General features: G+C 40.8%; 1 protein-coding gene across 6 annotated transcripts in view; it reads right to left on the bottom strand.

Moving 5' to 3' along the window:
- The window catches only part of DNAH5 (dynein axonemal heavy chain 5), a 252,301-nt gene that overhangs the window by 151,291 nt on the left and 79,856 nt on the right, over positions 1–21,154 (bottom strand). For 4 of the 6 annotated variants that reach the window (XM_079781314.1, XM_079781311.1, XM_079781310.1 and 1 more), the window contains exons 4-12: positions 19,915–20,075; positions 18,536–18,757; positions 15,855–15,992; positions 14,949–15,125; positions 13,425–13,538; positions 12,564–12,671; positions 9,646–9,768; positions 8,877–9,092; positions 5,139–5,246 (exon numbers count right to left, since the gene is read on the bottom strand). In XM_079781314.1, coding sequence (XP_079637440.1) covers positions 5,139–5,246; positions 8,877–9,092; positions 9,646–9,768; positions 12,564–12,671; positions 13,425–13,538; positions 14,949–15,125; positions 15,855–15,992; positions 18,536–18,757; positions 19,915–20,075 — 1,367 coding nt within the window. The remainder of the gene's footprint in view (positions 1–5,138; positions 5,247–8,876; positions 9,093–9,645; positions 9,769–12,563; positions 12,672–13,424; positions 13,539–14,948; positions 15,126–15,854; positions 15,993–18,535; positions 18,758–19,914; positions 20,076–21,154) is intronic. The other 2 variants (XM_079781315.1, XM_079781312.1) reach the window with 2 other exon arrangements.

The following is a 21,154-nucleotide window of genomic DNA, read 5'->3' as shown; positions in this document are numbered from 1 at the left end:
GAGAGAGGTCTAAGCCAAGAAATTAACAGAAGAGCTAGTCTGGCAAAACCACTGGGGCCCAGCAGAAGGAACACAAAGCCACTCCACAGAAACACTCCCACAGCCCAGGCCACGAGACCTCTACAGGAAAAAAATAAATATCTCCCAAGAAGTTAAGTTCAAAAAGAATGACCTAAATATCTACTTCTTAAAGCCCTTAAATCTATTTTCCAAAATGATTTTCATTATGGGTTGTTCTGAGAACCTCACACATCTTATAGGACTGTATAATTTTGTCCAAAAAAAATAAAAATAAAAATAACTGCACCTAAAAACAAAGCACATGATTTATTCTTTGTTCTGTCTCAGATTTAGCACAGAGTTGTCATTAAAAATCTAAATTGAGTTAAATAAAGGACAGAAAAATTCTTTCATTATTTTTCTATTTTGTGCTTTAAGGGCAAGTTCCAGTCAATTCTTTTTTCTCAATTTAAGCCTCTACAATCCTAAAGAGATCAATAATTTATGTAGTGATCAAATTGGGAAGCCAGTTGCATGTACAGTGAAAATTAGTACCAAGATGAGCTATATAAGTAATTTGGCAAGATGACCAGTCAGAAATATCCAGGACCCCACTGGAAACACTTAACCCTTGAAGAGATGTTGCTATCTGGGAGCAAGCCACAGTGCTCCCTGCACCATTGAACAAAACCCCAAAGCTGAAGAATGGCTAACCCTATTACAATGTGTCTCCAATACTTCTCACTCTTCTACTGAAATTATCAAGAACAGTTCAGTTGGCCTACCCAAGTAAATACTCAAGTATTTCACTACATAAAAATCTCTGAGCATAAAATTATGCAGAACTGGAGCACTTGCAATGCCTCCACTCCCTCCCTCTTACTTCAGACACCAGCAAATCTTCACTGAGCCCTGTCAATGGAACCTGATTTTCCGTGCTTTTCCACCCCATAACTTCACAAAGACCTACGCTGAGCTCTCTATGAATATCTAAGACCTTGAATTAGTCTCCTTTTTCTCTCTGAGCGTTAGGTCTGTTCTGACATTCTTCTGAAGTCCAGGCAAGGAATTCTCACACTCGTCCTCTTACATGGCCTTCCAGCTCCTGCTCAGTTTTCGGTTTAACCTGTTAGTGCCGGCATGAACTCTAAATCTGGACAGGATTCCAAGCTCTGGTTGCTTTGACAGTAGAGTTCTACACACAACTCTGATCTGAATCACTCACGTACCCACCTCCTGTCTCCAAGACTAATCCCCTCCCCAACTCACCCCATCCAGAGTCGTGGGAGGGTTGGGATTTTCACCCTGACTTTATAGAGAAAAGGGCTGAATTCACAAATTATTTAAAGGAGAAAGTGTAGACAGTTTAGTTAAGAGAAAGAGGGTGGAGAAAGGGACAAAGAAGTTAAACGGAAAGTAGTTGTCCAGCCACAGGGAGAAATGGACCATTATTGAGATGGAACATAAGACATTAATAACATTGAATTTTTAAAAAGAAAAGATTAAAGAGAATGGGAACTGTCTATAACTAATGCTTAAAACCAAGCTGTAGAACAATTATAAAGTTATATTCTCAGTATTATAAAAAGTAGACACAGACTTGAAAAGGTCTCCCATCCCACACATTTCCCTCCATTTATTTGGAAAAAAATAAACACTGTTCTAGCTTCAAGCATCACCTCCTCTCTGAGCCTTCACTCCTCCCAGACAAGTGGAAGTGTGGGGCTGTTTTTTTTTTTTTTTCTAGGCTCACATTCTGCCTTGTGGGTTCTAGCAATTCTCAGATTCTATATTACTGTATTTTCCGGCGTATAAGATGACTGGGCGTATAGAAGATTTTCCTGGGTTAAAAAGTCATCTTATACACCGGAAAATACGGTATGTTTGTTAGACCTGTCCTCCCTCTAAGTTTCTTGAGGAATTCTTTGGACTTTGGTCTTTGCATCCCCAAGGCCTGGTACAATATCAGAATATTATACTTCTAACATATATGTACTTGTGTTTCTATCATAACACTTATCTGCCTTCTGTCTGCTGTGAGCTGTGAGAGCAAATCTACTTGACTTATTTCTATATTCATAACCCACAACATAGAAGCCTAATACATAATTGATGTACAGTAAATGCTTGTTTAATTACAATAAACCTAGTTCTTATTAAATCATTACTCAGACTTTAATTCCACAAACATTCTTTGCTCTCCAATTATAGGTGCCACCCACCAGGCCCTGGAGACACAAATAGGAATGAACATGATTCCTGCCCTCAAGGTGTTCACCATCGACCTGTATTCCACATATAAGCTAAGGAAGTACTAGCTATCAGAAAGTGCTGAGAAACAGGTGAAGACTGACAAATGCATATTGACCATAGAGCACAGAACCAGGATCTGCCACTGTCCATCAATTTCCAACAGGAAGACATCAAGATCTGTTGTCCTTATGTCTGAATCATCCCCTAAAATTGGTCACTGCTTAAATTATTACAGGCATTATATCTTCCTATCAACTGAAATGTGTCTTACAACATAATAGTGGGGCCCCTTGGCCTGGCCTGCAGGGATCAAGCCAAAATCAGCTCTCCGACATCCCCCAAGGGGTCCTGGATTGCAAGAGGGTGGTTCTTGGGTGACACACCCTGGATTTCAGGTGAGTCACCCAAGAACCACAGCTGCCAAGTCACCACAGCTCAGCAGCTCCTGTGTTGAGCGTCTGCCCCCTGGTGGTCAGTACGCATCATAGCTACCAGTCAGCTGGTCGAACGGTAGGCCAGTCGCTTAGGCTTGTATATCCTCTCTAATAAAAGAGTAATATGCAAATTAACCATCACTCCGCTACATAAGCCACACCCACCAGCCAAGTCACACCCACCAGCCAATCAGGGTGAGTATGCAAATTAACCCCAACCAAGATGGCTACCAGAAGGGAGGCTTGGGTTTCCCTGGCAACAGAGGAAGCCAAGCTTTCCACACACTCTGGCAGGCCCAGGCCTCCACTCAAGGATACAAAGTTTCAATTATAGAAGGTAAACAAATTCAAACAGAAATGGCAGCAGCCACGGATAGAGCAGGAGGCTTGGCTCCGCTCCAGGCTACAAAGTTTCAATTGTAGAAGGTAAATAAATTCCAGATACCAGGGCCTCTGCCTGGGTTGCCAGGGGCGTGGCTGGCCTGAAAACCACCACAGGCCCCTAGCCCAGGCCTCTCCATGCCCCAAGGGAACCCCACCCTGATCCGGGACACCCTTCAGGGCAAACCAGCTGGTCCCCACCCGTGCACCAGGCCTCTATCGTATCTAATAAAAGAGTAATATGCAGACTGACCATCACTCCAACACACAAGATCAAGATAGCTGCCCCTATGTGGTCAAAGATCCTGCCCCCATGTGGACACAAGATGGCCACCACAAGATGGCCAGCAGGGGAGGGCAGTTGGGAGGGGCCAGGCCTGCAAGGGAGGGCAGTTGAGAGGGACCAGGCCTGCAAGGGAAGGCAGTTGGAGGCGATCAACCCTGCAGAGGAGGGCAGTTAGGGGTGACCAGGCCGGCAGAGGAGGGAAGTTGGGGGCAAACAGGCTGGCAGGGGAGCAGTTAGACATCAATCAGGCTGGCATGGGAGTGGTTAGGGGGTGATCAGGCTGGCAGGCAGAAGTGGTTAGGGGAAATCAGGAAGGCAGGCAGGCGAGCAGTTGGGAGCCAGCAGTCCTGGATTGTCAGAGGGATGTCCGGTGGGATCTGGCCTAAACGGACAGTCGGACATCCCTCGAGGGGTCCCAGATTAGAGAGGGTGCAAGCTGAGCTGAGGGACACACACACACACACCCCGCCCCCGTGCACGAATTTCGTGCACCGGGCCTCTAGTGTGTGTGTGTGTGTGTGTGTGTGTGTGTGTGTGTGTGTGTGTGTGTGGTTAAAAACTTAACCCTTTGCACTCACTTGCTTTTTTCGCAATTCCTTTATTCTAATGCTAACTGTGTCGAGTCACACTCCACATCTGAGTGCAAAAGGTTAAATCCTAGAGCAGACTGCCTGGGCTTAATCTTCACACCACCACTTGTTATTGCTGTGACTTCGGGCAAGTCACTTAACCTCAAAGAGCCTCATTTTCTCCTCTGCAAAAGGAGGACACTAAGAGCACTCACCTTATAGGATAATTAAATGAACTAACACATATAAAGTGCTTAGAACAGTACCTGCATATAGAATTAGCCAGTTTTATTATGATTCTTTCTACCACTGAACCCACCCCTCCAAAATGCCTGAGTTCTTTTTTCCTTAAAGTGTACCAACTTTTTTCTTTTCTACAAAAGAAGTAACAGATGGCCATTTTCCTTTTATAATCAGAATAGTGCAAATTTTTGCCTCACTGGGATGAAAAAAAAAGTCTTGAGATTAATTATGATAGATATCTATTGGGTTGTCTCCTCACCTTACCCTCCTCTGATAGCAAATATTCCCAAAGACCACAGGGGGGTGGTGTCTCTCCTGCTTTACCTCATGGATCGGGGCTAGAACTGGCCAACCCAACATTCTCCTTTGGAATTTGGAGCTGGGGCTGGACCTGTGATATGTTCTCAGAAGCTGATGGCAGCCATACACTGTTCATGCAGACTGACAGTCAAGATGGCTGGTCTGTAGTGAGGGCAGGCCGGGGGGGGGGGGGGGGGGCGGGAATTACAGAGAAGGAAGAGAGAAAGGGGTCCAGATGTTGAGTCAGTCCTGTTTCTAAGGCCAGCAGCCACCTTGCCTTTGGGATCTGCCAAACATCACTGACCATTTGCTTAAATGACCTCTGGTCATAAATCACTGCTATAAAATAAACAAATGGAGATAAATTTCTATATTCTAATAACCCTACCTTTCAACAGAAGATGAAAGCTAACAGCCTAAGAAGTAAGATGGAAGATATGTAGACATCTATGATTGCAGATCATTATCCAAAGTTATACTTATGACCCTTTAATCTACGAAAAAGAGCCTTCAGTTATTAATCTGAAATCACAAAACACAGGCTGGGGTTGCTGCCGGTCACCTCCGTGATGAAGACGCCTTGCCCTGCTGATGGTCATGATTAGCAGCATTACACAGAACAGAGAAAGAAAACAAACATGCCTGTAACAGGTATTTTATTACACAACCTACATGAAGGTCATCAGTCTGCTTGCAAAACTCTTCATAATCCTGGTCAAAATCCATTTTCCGCTGGTCTAAGAAATTATATTCCTTTTTCTTTATGGTAGCAACAATACCCTGAAATGTTATAAAAGAAATAAGCCATTTCAATATTCTAACATTACGTAATTAAATATACCCTTTAAATGTAGAACCTGAACAATCATTACCAAAAAGGCAACTTAAAAGGAGCTTATTTCTTTAGTTACATTGCTTAACGCTTATTACAGCAGTATAATGTTGCCTACTGCAGTCAAAGAAATCATTTGGAAAGCATTTTCATGAGGTTTAATGTCTTTTTGAAGAAAAATGTAAAATAAAGACTACATCTGAAAAGTAGGAGAGGTGTTTTCTCTAAAAATGTCTTATTAATCACATCTGAAATAATAAAAAACAAGCCCAGAGAAGTTACTAAAATATTTTTCATTGAAGTTTGACTTCTCAGAAAATAAATAAGACTTTAACAGAACACAAACTTAGAAAGAAAACAGTTATAATATCCATAGATGATATACTATCTTCGAAACCTCAAATGGCTTAAATAAAACGTCAAACCTCAATCTACCATTTAAAGACTCTCTAGAATTAATTGGCTTTCTCTGCCCTGCAAAGCTGCAGTCTATGACTACAAGAGGACAAATTAGGCAATTCATCTCCTTGAAACACTATTATCCAAAGTTTTGTTTGCTCTGAATAATGAGCTATAAAGCTCTGTGATCATTCTTAACCAGGTCCTAAGCCATTCGCAAACTCGGGAGCCCACGCTGTTGACACAGGCATATAATTTTTATGAAGAATGTTGGGCCTCCTTCTGCAGTCTCCTCTTCAAAGTCATTTCCATTTATATATCAATTCAAATATCTTAATAGACAAAAGTGTATGAACTGCATAACTCTGTGAAGCAAGTTTGCTAGTTAAAACAACCTACTCTTTCATGCTAAAATTAGCTCTGTTTACTAGTAGAAATTGTATATATTATAATGTTACCCATCGTGTTATATAAAGAGTATAAAAAAAGCATGGAAAAGCTACATCTCTACATTAAATATGGTAATTAAAATGACTTGGAGCTCTTAGAAAATTCTGCTCAATGATTGGATTTAATGGTCACTTAACAGTATTAAGTAAATAAACCAATTAATTGTGACCTTTAAACCAACTAATCACACTCAATCTACTTAGAGTCCAAATTGAAAAATAAATAAACGGATATATTATTCCCTCTTTATCTTGCAAAACTTTTCAAAGTGCAGATTTTCAGTCCTTTATTTGACAGATTTTAAGTAATATTTCTATTTTTTAATTGAACTTATTGGGGTGACAGTGGTTACTAAGATGATATAGGTTTCAAATGTACATTTCCATGATACATGATCAGTATATTGCATTGTGTGCTCACCACCCAAAGTCCTATCATCCTCTGTCACCATATATTTGGCCACCTTTACCCTTTACTACCCTGCCCCAACCCCCTTCGCTCTGATAAGCACTGTTACCTGTGTCTATGAGTTTGGTTTGTTTTCTTATTTGTTCATTTGCTACTTTCCATTTTATATGCCACATATGAGTGAAAGCATATGTTTACTGCACACCTACTATATACCAGTTAACGATGAAGACACAGGAATGAACAAGACAAACAAATGTCCCCACCCTAGGGGAACTTACAACCTGGGTGGGAGAGAGATGGCCAGAATCCATGTAAGCCACAAACAAATGAACAGAGTAATTTTACACAGTGAGAAATGAGAAATGTGACAGAGTGTTTGAGGTAAACCAGAAGTCAAGGTAAACAATTTAGAGAGGGTCCTGAAATCAAGATCTGGAGGCTAAGGAGGAAATAACTGTGTGAAAATCCAAAGGCAGAATTTTCCAGAAAAAAAGCACTGTAAGCCTAAAGGGGGACTGAACTGCGTCTGAAGATCATAGAATGAGGAGAAGAGGAGCAGGCTGGGGGGGGAGGGCTGGAGGGGGGGAGGGAGCGGGAGACGGGGCGGGGGGGGGGGGGGGGCAGGTCCTCGATAGCCAGGTGAGGAGTCCGAGATTCATTCCCATGGATGCCATTTTGAGCTTCTAATACTGGTACTAAAACACAAAAATCTCACTTTACGCTTTCCTGCACCATCTACATTTTATCTCACTACCCTCTGGCTCATCCATTTTAATTAGTATTTCACTTTAGATTTCCAAAGCAATTTCTTTTCCCAGTATTTTTATCAGGTTAGAACCATCTTTATCTACTCTCAGAACATATAGTTCAACTTCTCACTCAAGGATAAACTTTAAAATATGTTCCACAGTTATTTTTTTCATTAAGAATAGAGTCCAAATTGAAAAATAAATGGATATATTCCCTCTTTGTCTTGCAAAACTGTCACTTTCAAAGTACAGATTTTCTATCTTGCAAATTTCACAGGATTCACCTAAAATATTTCCTGCTACATAAGAAAGATCTTTTTTTTCTCTCCCATAATCTGGTATACTTAGGAAATAAAAGACTACTTATGTTGGCTTAAACTGTTTAAGTACAAAAAAAACTGACAATAAATTATATGATCCTTTTGGCCTGGGTGAGTAGCTCAGTTGGCTGGAGCATTGTACTGTACACCAAAATGGTTGCGAGTTAAATCCCCGGTCAGGGCACAATTGGAAGGCAACTGATGGATGTTTCTCTCTCATGCTGATATTTCTCTCTTTCTCTTTTTCTCTCTTTCATCCTTCCTCTCTCTCTAAAATAAATAAAAAACAAAGCCTCAGATGAAGATTTTAAAAATTTTTTTTAATTATATGAGACTGTGTGTGTGTGTGTGTGTGTATGTGTGTGTGTGTGTGTGTTGTTGTTGTTGTTGTTGTTGTTGTTGTTAATCCTCACCCAAGGATATTTTTCCCATTAATTTTTAGAGAGAGTGGAAGGGAGGAGGAGAGACAGAGAGAAACACCAATGTGAGAAAGGCACATCAATTGGTTGCCTGCCACACACACCCCAACCAGTACCAGGGACTGAGTTTGCAACCGAGGTACGTGCCTTGGAATGGAATCCTCAACCCTTCAGTCTGTGGGCCACACTCTAATCACTGAGACAAACCGGCTAGGGCTATATGAGCCTTTTGAAATTCAAGTACAAACATTTTAAATTTCAACATCACAGTTCTCAAACAAGAAACGATTGTCTACATTCATGACTACTGTGCCCACTTTAAAAACTAAGATTAGTCACATACATAGCCTTACAATATAAAGCAGTTAAAAGTAAAATTAACTAGGAATGGTAACGCTACAATAAAATGCGATCCCTTTAATTTTTAACAGGTGTCCAAATAAATTGCTTACAAGCAGAGATAATCACATGACTCTCAGTATGAACGAGTGCCTGACACATAGTACTGGCTTCATTAAATATTTCTTGCATGAATAAATGAAGTGATAAGTTATATTTAAACACTTTTCTTGTGCTACTAATGAAAATGCTTTTACTAATGATGATTAATTTTAGACTATTGGGAAGTCATTATCATAACCACACACCTGAAAAGAACATATTAGCACCATTACACAATTCTCAAATAAATGTGATTTCTTTATTGTTTAAGGGCTATGAGCTTATATTTCACATTATGAACTATTTGAATCATTTTAAGTAGTTATTTGCATAAAATACCAAAGTTTTTGTTATGGATAAGAGCAGCAACTTTAGTTGTAAAACAATACCTGGTATTTAGTGACCATGTCTTCCAGCCCTTCAATTTTCGAATCTTGCAGGACCGAGTATGTCTTAAAGGCTGTAAAGATGTCTAATATCTTAGCAAGACGTCGGTAGAAAGTTTCAAATTTTCCAAAAATATACATCTCGCTGAATTCAAATTGTTTTTCATTTGGATCTTGTTTAAGCTTTTGTTTTGTCTTGTGAAAACAGAGCTGGTATTCCTTAAAATCAAAAAGCAAAATATAAGAAAGGGGAAAACAACAAAGATATCAACCTTATTCTCTTCAGCAAAGGTAATGGCAAAGTTAGGGTGGGACTGCAAGCCCTTCCAGTGTCAAGGCTTTTCATTTACTCATCCGTCAGCCTGGAATAGCATCTTCTCCCATCCTCCGATCTAGCGAACTCCTAATCATCCATAACGCAGCTCAGAGGAGCAGCCTTTTCACCCTGGTCCCACCATGTGAGCAGTAGCCTCGCTCTGTGTCTATCTCCCCATCCGTCTATCAGAAGCTTAAGAAAACCTTAGTCATCTTAGTCATCTTTGTATCTTCAGTATTTAGTGTGGTGCTGGGACACAGGAGGCCCCCAAAGAGGGTAGAATAAGTACCTAAATTGGGAAGGTTTATTAACATGCAACTTTCTTAATAGTGAAGAATTACTGTTCTCTTTAGCAACCAAGATTATAATAATTGCTAAATAATTTAAGATGCATCACCAAACACAACATAAAAATAATGAAACGTTACCTAAATATATTATTAGGCTGACCATTACCTGCTTAAGTTTAATTGCAGATAATATTTTTTCCACAACAACATCCTGTGGCTGGCTCCACACAGAAGCGGTTCCATTGTTGGTAATATAAGCTTTACATGCAGATATCATCTGATTGGTCACCTGGAATTTTCCAATAAAATGATATTATGTACATAAGACAGCCATCAATTATAAATTGGACTAGAGGGTCCTTAACTCTTGTTCCTCTCAGGACATACAATCTGTGGACTTGAGCTTTGGATTTATTTGTTTCCATAGCAACTATCATCAAGCACTAGTCCTTTTTATTCAGCTTTATTGAGGCACAACCGATAAATAAAAATTGTATATATTTAAGGTGTACAATGTGATGATTTGATATACACAGTGAAAAAGATTACCACAATTAAGTTAATTAACACCTCCATCACCTCACGTAGTTATCATTTTTCATGTATGTGCTGGTAGCACTTAAGATCTGCTCTCTTTAACAAAGGATGTGAAGGACCTATACACTGAAAACCTCAAGGCATTATTAGAAGAAATGGAAGAAGACACAAAGAAATGGAAAGACATTACATATTGATGGACTAGAAGAATCAACATAGGTAAAATGACCATATTACCCAAAGCAATATACAGGTTTGATGTAATCCCCATCAAAATCTCAATGGCATTTTAAAAATATATTTTTATTCATTTCAGAGAGGAAAGGAGAGGGCGAGAGAGAGAAACATCTTGAGAGAGAATCATTGATGGGCTGCCTCCTACACATCCCCTGCTGGGCTGGGCCTCGATCCCCAGTAGTGGGCATACAGGAGATAGCCCATCTATGATTCTTTCTCATTACTGATGTTTCCATGTCTCTCTCTCCCCTCTTCTCTCTGAAATAAATTTAACTTTATTCTAAATATATTATGTATCATGCTTAACAAAATAAGTCTGATGGAAAAAGTCAAGAACTATATGATTTCACTCGTATGTGGACTATAAAACTAAAAGCAACAAATAAACAAACAAGACAAACAAAAACTCATAGACACAGATAACAGTATGGTGGTTACCAGAGGGAAAGGGGGAGAGAGGTAGTAAAGGGTTAAGGGGTCAAATATATGGTGAGAGAAAAAGATCTGACTTTGGGTGCTAAACACACAATGCAATATTGATGATGTATTATTGAACTGTACACTTGAAATCTATAATTGTATTAACCAATGTTACCCCAATAAATTTAATTTTTTAAATAAAAATGATCTGCTCTCTTAGCAAATGTCACGTGCACAACACAGTATTGCTAACTATAGTCACCATGCTGTACATTAGACTCCCAGAAATTATTCATCTTATATAATTGAAAGTTTATACATTTTTACCATCTCCCCATTTCCGCCAACCCCCCAGTCCCTGGCAACCACCACTTTCCTCTCTGCTTCTATTAGTTCGACATTTTTAGATTCCACACATATATTGTCTAAAACATTTGTGAAATCACAGAGTTGGAAGGACCATGGACAATCCACAATTCAAGCCCCTAGAAATGACTCACTTTCCAACCTAAACGCTGCTAAGAGGTTCCCTGGTCTCCTTGAGTAGCTTGCTCTACCACCTAACGCAGTTTCTAAGTGCCATGTGGACTGTCCACCTGATCATCTCATGCCATTAGATCTGTAGCAGACATGTCTATAGGAGAAGGCAACAGAAAGAAAGAGTAAAGCTAAATGTAGGTAACTACTAACATTTTATCCATCCGCCCAAACTTTAAAAAGACTTCAGACTTTTCTCAGTGATTTTTTATAAACTAAAAGGAAAACTGGATGACTACTGTATGCATGAATGACATGATGGCTGGGATTTAGTGCAAAGGTCGGGGGTATAAGAGAAAGAAGGATGGCCATGTGCTAATAGTCATTGAATCTCGTAATACGTACAGGGTGTTCAGTATACAATTCTCTTTCCTTTTGTACCTGTTTCAAATTTCCCATAATGAAAGGATTTGGAAATTTAGATAAAAGGTGGTTTTACAATTTTATTCAACAAGGCCTGCAAATAATATGCAACTCAATTTGTGTTGTTACTAAAGGAACAACACAAGTTGACTTTGGAGTCTTCTGCCCAGGGCCTAGCCCCCGTGACCCCCACATGTAGTTTTAAAGTGTGGTCAGGAGTTGCTGCCTTGCTACTTGATGTGAAAGCAGAAGAATTTTTCGCTGAGCACACAAGGCTGATGGCCCTATTCCCAGGAAGAAGCATGACTCCTACAGCATTAGTATTCACAGCACAGGTCACGATGAAAATTCCTCTGTTTTAATACAACATTTAAAATTGTGCCTTGGCAATGAAAAAGTCATCTATTTCTCAAGAGACCATTCATAGTGGGAAAAGCAACAGCGCTCACCGTAAACACTTAGGAGTTAGGACATAAGGTTTAAACATCGTTACGGTTTTTTGGCAGAATCATTATAATTGCTTTATGGATTACTGGAACATTGCAAGTGGCTTTTATTATTGAGATTACTATCCTAATAACACCAAGTAAACCACTGTGGCATCAAATAAATTCGGTACAGTAGCTTATAAATATGAAACAGGAGATAGTCCTTTTTTTCTTAATTAAAATTTACCCATGGGAATAAATAATGTGCTCAATAACATAGGTAAGAAGTTCCAAAAAGAATCTTTTTTTTCATTTTTATTATATAAATAACACAATATTTATTATAACAATTACTTTGAGAAATCATGCTTCCTAACTTGGCCAGAATCAGCCTCTCACATAAACTTAATTCTAGCTCCATTGAGGGATTAAGCTTTTTTTTTTTATTGTAGTATATAGAGACACTGGGTTGTATTAATACGGTCATTTTAATTACCAAAATATTGACCATTGGCAAAGAAATATCAGCGACCGCACTGCAGACTTTATGCTATACACTTACCTTTACAAACAGAGACGTAATCTTCTCAGAGGTATTATAATAATGAGAGATACTATAGATCATTTTAATTGCATTTATAAGTGTAGGAATAGCATCAATCATGGATATCTGGAAGACACCACAAAAGTTTTCTGGGAAACAAATATCAAATTCAGCAAAATTCTAATAGTCTAATCATGCCATCTAAGTAACTTTTACTTAAAATTTTAAAATATTATCTAATGCTTTCCATAAATACATTTAAAGATCATTTTATTATTTAGTCATATTCAGTTAATCAAATTTTATTTCAATGCAAGAAACATTAACTTTCTTTTCATGACAAGGAGGTTGTGTTAATTGACAATCAAGTTTGTAATCAATAAAAGCAGGTACTTCCTAAAGTTCTAAGTTCAAAAAAACACCTGCTCGATGACTCTTCCCACAGTAGGGTAGCCCAAAATGTCAACAGCAATATTTAATGGAAAATGCAATATGCAAGAAATGTTTTTTAAATATCACAAATACATCTTTGATAGATGGAAAGATGGATAGGCAGACGTAAATGTAGATATAGATATAGATATAGATATAGATATAGATATGGATATGGATATGGATATGGATATGGATATGGATATGGATATAGATATAGATATAGATATAGATATAGATATAGATATAGATATAGATATAGATATAGATATAGATATAGATATAGATATACATGTGTATATATACATATCATTTTCTTAAAAATAAAAAGAGATTTCTAAGACTTTTCCAACAAACTGTAATATCCACAAACCAAAACTCTAAACTCAATTCAGCTGTTATAAAAGGGCCATCAGGAGACTGAGAGAGTAAAAATAATTAACTCACAGGGTCATTGCTGTACAAGGGGTCACAGCATTTTTCAAGTGTGTACAAATATCTGACATTGTCCTTTGCCTCGTTAGCTGCATCGGTGATTCGAATATCCATCTCCCGCCAAGTCTAAGCACAGTACAGGAAAGCAATTTTAATGCAATTATTAATAGAGAAGCTTCCAATATAATAGCTGCTAAGAGTCACCACAGATCCCTTGGTTCCGACTTTCACTTTGTCCTGTGCATCTTACATAAAACTGAACCCAGAGGGGTGAAGGACATTGTCACACTGAAGAGTAATTTTAATTTTTTTACTAGGCCTTCTCTTATAAAACCTATTAAATAACTAGGACAGAGCATCAAGAGGGAAGCAATTATTTATTAACTGCCAACCACATACCAGGACTGTGCTATGACCTAGGAATGTCAAAATGGACAGATATCTAAAAGTAGGAGAAGTAAAAGGAAATGATTTAGCTCCAGCCAACATGTTCAATTGACTTCATTGAAGTCCTAATGATATTTCTGAACTATAGCACAATGAAATGGTTGCATTCTTTGAACAATGACATAAGATAAATCTAAAGCAGTTATTGAAATAAATTATTTAAATTCTTTTCGCAGATTGAAACATCCATGCAAATGGCTAATAAACTGTCTTTATGGCAGCAATGCCCGGTGTGGTAGGCACCTCTGTGATGGTCCCCAGTGACCACTGACTCCGGGTATTCATGTCCTTGTGTCATCCCCACCCCTTGATTACGGGCTGAATCTAGCATTGCTTCTAACAAATAGGGTGTGACAAAGTGATGGGATGTCATTTCTGGAATTAGTTTACCAAAAGACTGTGGCTTCCATGCGGGGTGCTCTCTTGTACTCTGCACATACTCCCTTCCATGGAAGCCAGCTGCCAGGTTGCGAGGGGCCCAATAAGTGGTAAAGAACTAAAAGAAGCCTCCAGCCAACAGCCAGCAAGGAACTGAATCTTGCAACAACCACATGAGTGACTTGGAATCATATCCTCCCCAGTCGAGCCTGCTGATGAGCCAACACACCTACTGCAACCTCATGAGAGATCCTGAGTCAGAGGCACCCAGCTAACCTGCACCCAAATTCCTGACCCACAGACTGTGGGACACTAAATGTTTGCTTTAAGTTTCTGAGTTTGAGGGTAAATTGTAACACAGCAATATAAAACTAATATACCAGAACTAAAAATATACATATATAAAGTTTTCATTATTACTACTCCTAGTTGGTCTGAATTCATACTGTATATATAATCATGTTATGATGTGCCATCTTAATTACATGCCATGTCCTCTAATGATACATATACATACAGGTATATCAGCCAACAAATATCTTTAATTCAAAAGCTATTTCCATGGTATCAAAAATTATAGAAGGGCAATATCCAATCTTCACTTTTTTTCATGGGGGTATAATAACATGTTTCTGTTCCTGATTACTCTGTGACCTGAAATACCCTAGAACATGCAATTCCCACTTCATACAGCAAAACGTGGCTGACAACCTTCAGAAGTTTCGACTTGGCAGCAGCAAGCACTGCCAACACAGCCTTCACATCTGGGCTTTTCAACTGATCCAAAAGGTAGTTAAACTTGGACAGTCTCTTTTTCCAGTGCTCCAACTCTGCTCGGGGCCCAAGGTCATCGGCTTCCTTCCGCAGCTGATTGTTTTCCGCGAGGACCTGTGAATGCACAGAACAAACGTGAACCACTGAGCAGGGCTGGAGGTATGAATGCTATAGACAAGCAAAAAACTATCTGAACATGCTCCATGCTTATTCATTTGCATGTTTTGAATGATAGTCTTTTACTAACTTGACACGTATCCATTTTTACAACCTCCACAAAAACTTAGTTGCCTTGTTCTAACTGAAAACTACTCACTTAAGGAGTTATAATAAATTTTCGGAGGACCTGACCTCAGCACATTTCCTTGGTTATACTCACTTACTATGTATAACCTCAAAGCAATATAACCTTAGAAAGTCCCCAAGCCTATGTTGGTTAATTCCAATTGTGTTTACTTTTTGATGCAATGTCCACCTCCACTTAGGACTTTTCAGAAAATATTTTTTAAGGTTAAGTCTCAAGATCTCTCTTTGGAGGACACACTAAATTAGAAAACTCTGAATTTCTACAGATGTTCTCATCAAAGTAAATTATGCCTTGAGGGGAAAATAGCAAAGTGCTGTCTTCTAGTTATGTAAGCATACAGAGTCATTAACTTTCACCTCTTAGAATTCTTACTATCTCTTCCTAACTAATGACTCTAAATTAACGCCAGGGGAACCTCTCACCTTTTCAGGCACCCATGGTAAAATCCTTAGGCAAATGCGAATAGCAAATGATATACCTTCTTCCACTGGCCAGTTCAGTAGCATGGCAACCGAGATTTGGTTTCTGGAAATTACCTGTTCTGTTTGTTTGATCCATACTTTCATACAACCTTCTATTTTTTCCAAAGTCTCAGGGTTATTAGCGAGAGTCACGTAGTCTATCGGTTCCTTCAGGGTTTTCAGTTCAAATATGTCACACTTTTGAAGGTTCACCTAATTAAAATGAAAATTAGATAATAAGGTGGTGCTTTTTAAACACACACACACACACACACACACACACACACACACACTGGTTGACCCCTTGGCTTAGAATTATCTTAAGGGGCCCCGCCAGTCTAAACCAACCCTGCTCTCTGACGAAATATCCTGAAACAGTGAGGCATCCAACGCCCAATCACCCCACACATTGAGCACACCACTTGAGAAGATGGGTTCTGAGGTCAAATTCTGGGTAAAAAAGAAATACTGAACTAGAGAGGAAGATCGTCATGACATCACAGAATTTGGGAACTAATAGGGGACTTGAAAATTAATGTTAACTCATGAAACCAAAGAAGGTAGGGAAGCTTCAAGAAAATTGACTGGTGGAGAGGAGTAATTTCTCATCTATCACATTCTTTTTTGTCCTGACTCAATAGCATCTTTATAGTTAGCAAGTTCACTGACAACACAAAGACTTATTTTAGGAGGAGGAAGGAGGAAGGGGGGAGTAAAGGATGTGTTGGATTTTGGCACGACAATGAAACCTAGTGTGTTTTTAAACACACATCATACAAAACGGACTTCAATATTTACGGAAGACATTTTCCTTCTGGTACTGTACACCTGGCTGGCGCTGTGCATCTCTAAATTCAGATCTCAGGTCCAACCCCATTCGCCAGCAACAGACCTAATATGTTCTTCTCAATTGGTTCAAAGCCAGCAGGATAGGATGTGGCTATTTGCCATGCTAAATGCCAACACGGCCAAGGAGCCACGTCCTGAAGCCCAGGCCCCAGGGGCTTCCTGCTGAAGCAAGGTGAAACTAACGAGCCCACTAGGAGGTGCGGAAGGTAGAAGGTCCAGGCTGGGGAGTGCTAGGCACCAGCTGCTGGAGATCACACTCTCCTCCCTCCAGCCAGCAGAGGGAGGGGCCTGCAGGGTGAGGCCATGCCTCTGCCACAGGGGGACCCTGCAGCATCTGGCTGGTTTCCTGTTTCCTTCACGTGGCTTCCTGATAAAGCCCTGCGGCTCTGACCTCTAACAGCGCCCAGTCCCGCCCCTAAGCCCACTCCTGCTCAGAAGCACTGTCAGCCCCGCCCACACGGGGCTCAGAGGCACCACTTGTGGTCCCTGAAGCTGGCCTCCTTGGTGGTTGCTTTCCATCCTGCTCCCTCTGACAGAGCTCTGAACCTCCCAGAGCCACAGGCCTCCACTCCCCTGGGCCTTTGCTCAGCTGCCCCAGCCCGGAAGGACTTCCCAGCACACCTCAGCCCCCTGCCTTTTCCCACTCTGCGCTTTCCACCCGTCACATGGAGAGGACTCCTTGGTCTTCCAGGGGAGGGCTCTGGGCCTCGTGGAGTGGCATAGCCTCCCTCCTGCGTCAGGATCCAGCCCACTTTTGTAAATACCTCTGCCACAAAATGAAGCGTATCAGATGAAAGCATGGCTTTTTTTTTACATAGAATAACAATTTAATTTGGTTCCACTTGCCTTTCACTATGGCCTGAATCCTAGCTGCTAATATAACAATTATGTGAGCGGGAATCATCGTGCCCCAGGCTGGGTGAAGGTCACTCAAGTCGCCTATGCCACATCCTTTAGGAAGCCCAGCACCTCCTTCTCTCCTTCCCAACATCCCAATAGGTCTCAGTGTTCCTTAGAGAGGAGTCAGTGCTATATTGTCATTGGTGTCATGGGCTCCGTTCTTCTACCTCACACCCCTGCCTGGAGTGGGCTGTCATCTACCCCAGAAATCACTAACAAAGGCTTACGCAGATGGGACAAATTTTATAGACGCTAAAGCTCACATTTGCCACACTTATTATTAAAGGCACTTTGGTCACTGGCTGAACCAAAGGGCCTGACCCACTCTCTCCTCTCCAGATGTGCTAATTCCTCTCTCCGCTCTCCTCTCCAGGATTTCCTTCATTCCTACCCACCACCAACAACCACACACACACACACACACACACACACACACACTACACACACACTCTAGGTCCAAGTTCCTTCCTTATGGGATGCAGAGCAATGCCACAAGCATTTCATACTCCGCAGCCACACATCTGACATGACTGAGTCTTCCATTAGAGTCGCCATTTCTATGGAACCTCTGATGCATTAATCACTCCTAACCAAGAAATTTAAATCTAGTCACCACCACATCTTGAGGGGGCAATAAAAATGCCCACAAGCCTTAGCTGGTTTGGCTCACCAAAGGGTCCCAGGTTCAATTCCAGTCAGGGACACATACCTTGATTGCAAGCTCCTCCCCAACCAGGGCCCTGGTCAGGGCTCATGCAGGAGGCAACCAACCAATGTGTTTCACATTGATGTTTCTCTCTCTGTCTTTCCCTCTCTCTTCCACTCTCCCTAAAATTCAATGAAAAAATATCCTCAGATGAGGATTAACAAAACAAAAAATGCCCATGAAATTTTTTCAAAATTTGCAAGATAGTGGGATTAAGACTATTTAAGGGAAGTATTACATACTTCTTTGTTGATTTGTTCACCCTTAACCATTTTTGAAGGAGTAACTTCTTCGTGCTCACCTTCTCCTTCAAACTCTCCTGCGCGCCCGACAGGACGCTCACAAAGCCTTCCAGAGAGCTCAGGAACTCCTGCCGAATAGCGGGTGCTTCCTGAAGCCCCTCGAGCTCACCCCAGGCCTGGCCCCTGGCCCTGAGTGTGGGAATGAAGATGTCCGACAGCAAACGCCGCATGCTATTGAGCAGGCCTCCATCTGCAGCATCCAACATGTTAAAGCTCACCTCCTGGAAAGCAAATGGGGCCCTTCACTGTAAAAATCACCTTCAGTCGAAACATAGCTACTAAGTCTTCTGTGAATGTTGCCCATTAACCAACCATCCTGTGGAAGTGAATAAAGACCACCCGAGAAAAGCACAGGCTAGTAATTCGGAGCTTGCTGTATTAAGGGAGTTAGCCACCATCACCTGCCTTCACACAGCCTCATAGTCAGGCAGTGGAGTGGGAGAGCCTTCTCGTGGGGTGTCCTGATTGGGGGGTGCTGACCTGGGGAAGCTAGAGGAGGGCTAACTAGAAGCAAGGTAACCTATGTGGTTGGTCAGGGGAGCGCATTTGGTTTTTCCTAGTTGGCCCCAGAGAAGGCCGTTGGAAGTATGGACAAAAATTCAGTAGACTGGCACTCAAGAATAAAATCCTGGCCATTCTGACCAACTGTGACAGCAATTACTGTCTAGCTTCCTAGTTGGCTTTCCTGAGAGTCTGACAAGCAGGCTGGCTACCTGGGGTTTTGTGTTTTGTCTTTTGTAGACAGAGGGTTGCTTTTCCTGGGCAGGTTGCTGCAGGTTAGAGGTAAAAGTTTTATTGTTACAGATGGTCTGGCCATTGTCTGTTTTTCTATTCAGTATCTCCATCCAGTAAATTATTATTTTACACACCCTGGCTAAGACATAAGCTTTATACTATTCTAAAATGCAATCATCACAGTAAAAATTAAACAAATAGAGCATAAGATGTTTACCAGTTTATCTACACCAAGCAGATAATGCACCTATTAAGGGCAAGGGAGACATGTACAGATGAACTTTATTCTGCACAGAAAAGAATAAAGTTATATGTGTTCACTTTAAAAAGTCTGATTTTAAATGTATGGAATTTCTTATAAAGTAAATTATATATGAGGAATTCTTTTTAAAAGGAAAGACCATACTGCCACACACACACACACAATATAACATCAGTTTCTGTTAATAAATTGAGTATTTAGTCCTCTTCCCTAACAGATTTAAAGAAAATGTCCTCTTAATTGCTTGCTTTAAGTGCTTGTAAAAATACTTCTTTGAAATGAGTTTTAGATATTTAGTGAATATTTAATAAGCAATGGCTGCCTCCCGCAGAACCTGAGTGGTTTTTGGTAAGGGGGTGGAGGGCTGCTCTCGCCCCTTACCCGGTGGATGTTCTCGGGGGTGATGGCTCTGGAAGGGTCGGGCCTGATGAAGAACACACATACTCCAGTAAGAGCAACATCTTTTCCCTCCGTCACGAACACTTTAGGTTGTTTAGTCTTTGCAGAAATAGGATTTACTCCTCCTGAAGAGCTTTGTTGTCCTACACATGCAAAAGAATGTTAGGTTCACAACTGCTATTGCAGTCCACGTGGTCGCCGGATAGAGCTTCCTAGTTAAAATAAGTCATGTTGGCTCATCCATGTGCCCTAGAAGGTCCAACTCTTGGACAATCTCCGGCCTGAACCCTAAAGGGATCTAAAAGGATCTGCTCAATTCCATATCATAGCTTCATTTCAAAATCGTTGCTCCAGGAAAAAGCAGGAAGGAGAGGAGCCGGAATAAGAAAGATTGGTGTAGAGCAGATCCTTGCTGAAGCTCTAAAAGTCATCTCGGTCACGGTGGGCCTTCCCGGGGCAGTGGGAGCAGGTGAGGGAGGGGAGAGCATGGATTGGCATATGCTATGTGTCAGGCCCTCTGATTGGAACATTGTCTACATTGTTAAACCTCTCTATAACCCTGAAGGCAGGTGCAGAGCCAAGATAAAAAACCGGCTTTAACTGCAATACTCCAGACCTCTACCGCCCCCTGCTGCCCCTCCTCTGTCAGGGTTAGCTCTTCACTACAATGCTAGGGTCAGGATTGTGTAGAGGCAGGAGAGCATCATGGCAAATGGTGTGACCTCTAGAGTCACACTCTCAGAGCTTCAATCTCAGGCTGCCCTGCTTAGTCATGTGACCTTGGGCAAAGTTACTTAATATTTCTGTGCCTCAGTTTTGTCATCTGAAAAATGGGAATAATAATTCTAACATTGAGCATCTGGAATTGTTGTCAGAATTAAATAAGTTAAAACCTGTAAAGCCCTTAGGAAAGTGTATCAAAAGACTAGCTCATTAAGCATTATCATTATTATTATCTGAAAATTCATTTTTGGTCATGCAAGCATGCAGTTCATGAGTGGATCATTTAAGTACACAGAGTACGCTCTGAGCTCTTCCCCTGTGTTCTTATCTGCCCCAGAAAGTTTTAGATCTCCAAATGAACTGGTAGCTCAAACAAGACTATTGGGGTAGGAGCAAGATCATTAGTGCTAACAAAAAGAGTTGGGGAGGGGAGTGGGTGGGAAGGTGAATCCTGAAACCCTGGGCTTAGACCCTCCTAGGGGAATCTTCTCCTGGGGCT

Source organism: Cnephaeus nilssonii, assembly GCF_951640355.1.
Source record: "Cnephaeus nilssonii genome assembly, chromosome: 2".
Lineage (NCBI taxonomy): Eukaryota > Metazoa > Chordata > Mammalia > Chiroptera > Vespertilionidae > Cnephaeus > Cnephaeus nilssonii.
Note: the sequence above shows the minus strand (reverse complement) of the source record. Positions and strands in the feature narration are given on the sequence as shown.